The 4,003-nt window shown below is 34.5% G+C and overlaps 1 protein-coding gene across 1 annotated transcript; it reads right to left on the bottom strand.

Moving 5' to 3' along the window:
• Positions 1-460: 460 nt before the first annotated feature.
• LOC136981792 (hepatocyte nuclear factor 4-beta-like) lies at positions 461-3,699 on the bottom strand. Its single transcript, XM_067278166.1, has 7 exons — positions 3,552-3,699; positions 3,266-3,478; positions 3,081-3,136; positions 2,854-2,982; positions 2,554-2,791; positions 2,189-2,333; positions 461-623 (listed from the first exon to the last, which is right to left on the bottom strand). The coding sequence occupies exons 1-7, from the start codon at positions 3,571-3,573 to the stop codon at positions 533-535; spliced, it is 894 nt and encodes a 297-aa protein (XP_067134267.1). The 5' UTR covers positions 3,574-3,699; the 3' UTR covers positions 461-532.
• Positions 3,700-4,003: the final 304 nt, after the last annotated feature.

Here is a 4,003-nt window from a genome sequence, read left to right as displayed (position 1 = left end):
TCGTTTTAATATGTGATTTACCGACTTTTTCTCCCACTTCTATTGAATTACCGATAAGACTCCGAATCAGCTCAGAGTTAAGATTTTCCTCACGTCCCTACCCACTTATTGATTCATGTTGAGATCGAAAACTTGACTCTTTGGAAGGAATAACAAGAAAAATGTTAAAATTTAAATTTAATTGTAAACAAATAAAAAATAGTTGAATTACAATAAAACTTCATTACACATTTAAGATATTTCGTTAAAATTTTTCAATTATGAGATGGCATCTCGTAATTAAAGTTATTCTTAATATATGCACACGTAAACGTTGAATATCAAACGTTTTAAAATTCTGTTCCTAAAAGAAAAAACAAAGAGAAAAATCATTTTTAATTACTGTAAAACAAATATTCTAAAATAATTGAGACAAATACTTTCTTGTATCTTGATGAACCGCTTCGTCGTTCGCTTCTTTTGCATCCTCGTCATTTACTTACTTCATGTCATTCTAAAAGGCAACTTCCATTGCATCTTCCTTCACACATTTCTATTCGTCATTTTCGTCTCTCTTCAGAAACGTTTCGAGAAACGTGTGTTGAGGAACCGATATGTCATTCTCAACATTATAATTGAACATCCTATGATAAAAGCCACATTTTTCGTTAAATAACAACAGAAAAATCTGAAATTTTGACGATAAAATCTAAATTCAAACTGTTAATACTTCGAAAATTTGTTAAAATTTTTAAGATTAATGTTTGCATTTATCAAATTGAAACTCTAAATATTATTTTTGACTAGTAGTCACGTGGATAAAACCGCTGAACACTAGTAATTTGTTTTGGGTTCGCGGCTGACCAATGAAATGATCCCTTTTAAAACATTATAAAATATACGTAGAAGAGACTAAAATCTTTTCACTTTTTATCATGTCCAATCATCGGGAACAATAGTCTTTTATTGCAGAGCAAACCTTTTATTATAGGCTATGCCTCTGCAAAAATATACAAAACAGTTTGAAATCTTCAGCAGTGACAACCCAGTACTGAAAATTCATAGTTTCTTTTAAATAATAGCTGACGATTGGTCCCTGTTTTTCGCTACAGGATTGTTTTGGCTAACGGAAATCTTAGCCGGGCACAAGTTCAGGGTGGTCGACACTGGAGAGTCCGTACCCCAAGGTTCAAATCTATTCTGGGGTATACGTTCGTTCTTCTTGCTTCGCATTCGCCGACGTCCTAGCAACAATTGACCAAGTAACAAAATGTCTGAACCTGGGGTTCCTCTTGGACTGCGCAGGATTACTATCTCAACGACTACTGTAGGGGGCTTCTGCTTTAGGGGCGTTCAGACATAATCCCATGAACAATACCTTCGCACCACTGGCTACTCGAACAAGCACATGTATCAAGTGTCCGTTACAAGGATCACCAATGGCCTAGCCGAATCAATGATATCTTATGTTATGAAGGCACACTTAGTTCCCAAAATTTTTTAACATACAGTAAAACCCCTGTAATCCGTCACCTTTGGGATTGGTGGTAGAGTCGAAACGCAGAAAAGGTCGGATTATCAGAAAAAAGTAAAATAAACAATCTTTCAACTCAAGTATGACTGTATCGTTCTCTGCAGTAAAAACATTGCAATGAATCGCACAAAAGCTCTTATTATCAATGAAAAAGAGCAATACTGTATGTATTTACTACATACTGTACACTGTAGCGAACACAGAAGAACGCGACGGGCGGTGAGTCACCGGCGAGTTGGGACAAGTTTCTCGACTCCGACCACGGTCGGATTAACCGGAGCGACGGACTAGCCGAGAGCGTACTAGAGGGGTTCTACTGTACTGTAATAAGACACACATCAATGGGTTTCATTAGGTTCCTATTGAAAATGTCCTAATAAATTGACTTGTGTCAAATGGTAAAATATCGATCACATGAATAGGATTGGAATGATAGTGTTAGGAACCACCTCCGGGAAGATGAAAAGAAAAATGGTCTTTATAGAAGTGTTAGACACGAGAAACAAAATCTAGAACACTTCACTCGGAACCAAGCGAGGCACGAACCCGCGACTAACGACTAACTACCAATGTTTGGATGATTATATCCAGTAAACCTAAAAATTTATATTCTTATCTATCGTGTTAATAGTGAGATTTACGTTTGTTAACAATTACTTAATAGCAAAACATTACTTGCTCTTCGATATCCAATCCACTTCTTCTATTTTATGAACAGAAATGCAACCCGTTTCACAACATCCCATCAGCTCGTCTTCCGCGTTATCAAATACTTCGTGAACATGCACAGAAAACTTGTCTTCAAAATGTAGCTCAATATCTAAAATGTAGACATAATCAGTTATTACTCGAAAGGAAATTTCAAGTACGGTGGCTAAAAACCTATTAATCAAAACATCTGATAAAATGCAAATAGCCCAAGAAGGTCACAACAATGTGTAAAAATGCTAATCTTCTTGTAGAGGTTGCTAAATACTTTACAAGAATTAACTGTTGCGCCACCCTTCTTGTGCATCATGCATAACACCGACCGAACTTACACTCTCCAAGAGACAACTGTAGCTTCAGAGCTTGAAATTCACTTTTATTTATTTTGAGAGTTTTGCATCTCTTCACAAACCATAAAATTGCATGAGCAACGTCTTTGATTGGAAGAACATCGCATTTCTTGGGATAGAGGAAACAAGAATGCAGCCATAATCCATCGTGAACAATCAATGATCTCTCCGCTATTTGCAATATTGTTCCACGATAGGAGGTCTCTTTTCTTATAACCTTCTAGAATTTAATAAATCACAAGTAAAACAATTACATTATTTAAATACGTTGAATGTAAGGACCTGTAATTCTGTAGGCAACGTTGAATATTTAGTGAATAGTCGAAGCCATTCGTAGTAGTGCTGCTCCATTAACAGTACACATTCTGCAAACATCTCAAGATACATATCGAAATATTCAGCTTTAACTGCCTGAAAGTTGTGATTAATTAGACACTATAAAATTGTTAAAAAATTTATAATAAAATCGATATACACGCGTATACCTAAGGAAAAATAAAAATTGATACCGTAAGAAGCGGCGATATCATTGCCGTATAGTTCACGTCGTAATTATTTCCAATCACTAAATAACGTAAAAAAATGTAACAAAATTAGTGTTACATTTGGTCTACCCTTTAAAGTACATTCTACAAAACACTCATTTACATTTCAGAAATTTATGTAATATATTCTATAAAATAAATTTACTTACGCGGAACTCTCGAACAATCCATTCCCATATTGTAGCATCTACTCATTCTGCAAAACAGGCACCTTATACGTGACACTGAGCACATTCCTCCAAAGTCACAGATGAGAAATCGATTTGTTTTAATTGTCGATTCGAAAAGATGGTTACAGGAATCACAAACTCTGCAACCGAAATGATCTGACAGGCGGGCAAATGCGGTACAACATGGGCATTCTGCAGAATAATCATCTTATTATTTTACGTTGTATAAAATAGAAATTACTTTCTACAGTAGAAAACGCCTTACCAGACCATTCTTGATCATCCATTATTCTTGAATAAATTATTGATAATTTAAGCTAAAATCTTTCTTATTAAACAAGGTTATTGTTAAAATATATTGTAGAACTGAAGAAGTGCGATAGCAATTGTTTTCAACGTTAGTCAATTAACGTTGCTGCTAATTTGCATAATCATACAAGGAATTAAAATAAAAAATACATTTTGATCTATTTAAAACAATATTCTTATTTTTTAAGGCTGTAAGTTATTATTATATCAATTATTTTATTTAAACTGGAAACTTATAGTTACAGCAGGGTACATTCTGTTTATATTTATGGATTTTAAATGTAGACGGTCACCATAAATCCAGTTAATCGAAATGCAAAGAGTCAGTTTATTTGGTTACCTAACTCTTAGACTATCCGGTTTCAACTGTAATGCAAGACAATAAATATAGAGCAGAAGGTAGAGGGT

Source organism: Centruroides vittatus, unplaced genomic scaffold, assembly GCF_030686945.1.
Source record: "Centruroides vittatus isolate TY-2023 unplaced genomic scaffold, ASM3068694v2 contig_794, whole genome shotgun sequence".
Taxonomy (NCBI): domain Eukaryota; kingdom Metazoa; phylum Arthropoda; class Arachnida; order Scorpiones; family Buthidae; genus Centruroides; species Centruroides vittatus.
The sequence above is the reverse complement of the archived record's forward strand: the minus strand, read 5'-3'. Positions and strand labels throughout refer to the sequence as shown.

What these genes read in the sequence shown, in the direction of transcription:
- LOC136981792 (XM_067278166.1), bottom strand. Translation starts at nt 3,573, where the DNA reads ATGGATGATCAAGAATGGTCTG. An exon ending in GGATTGTTCGAGAGTTCCGC is followed by an intron (nt 3,137 to 3,265) that starts GTAAGTAAATTT and finishes TACGTTATTTAG; the next exon opens with TGATTGGAAATAATTACGAC. An exon ending in ACAGTTGTCTCTTGGAGAGT is followed by an intron (nt 2,334 to 2,553) that starts GTAAGTTCGGTC and finishes TCTACATTTTAG; the next exon opens with ATATTGAGCTACATTTTGAA.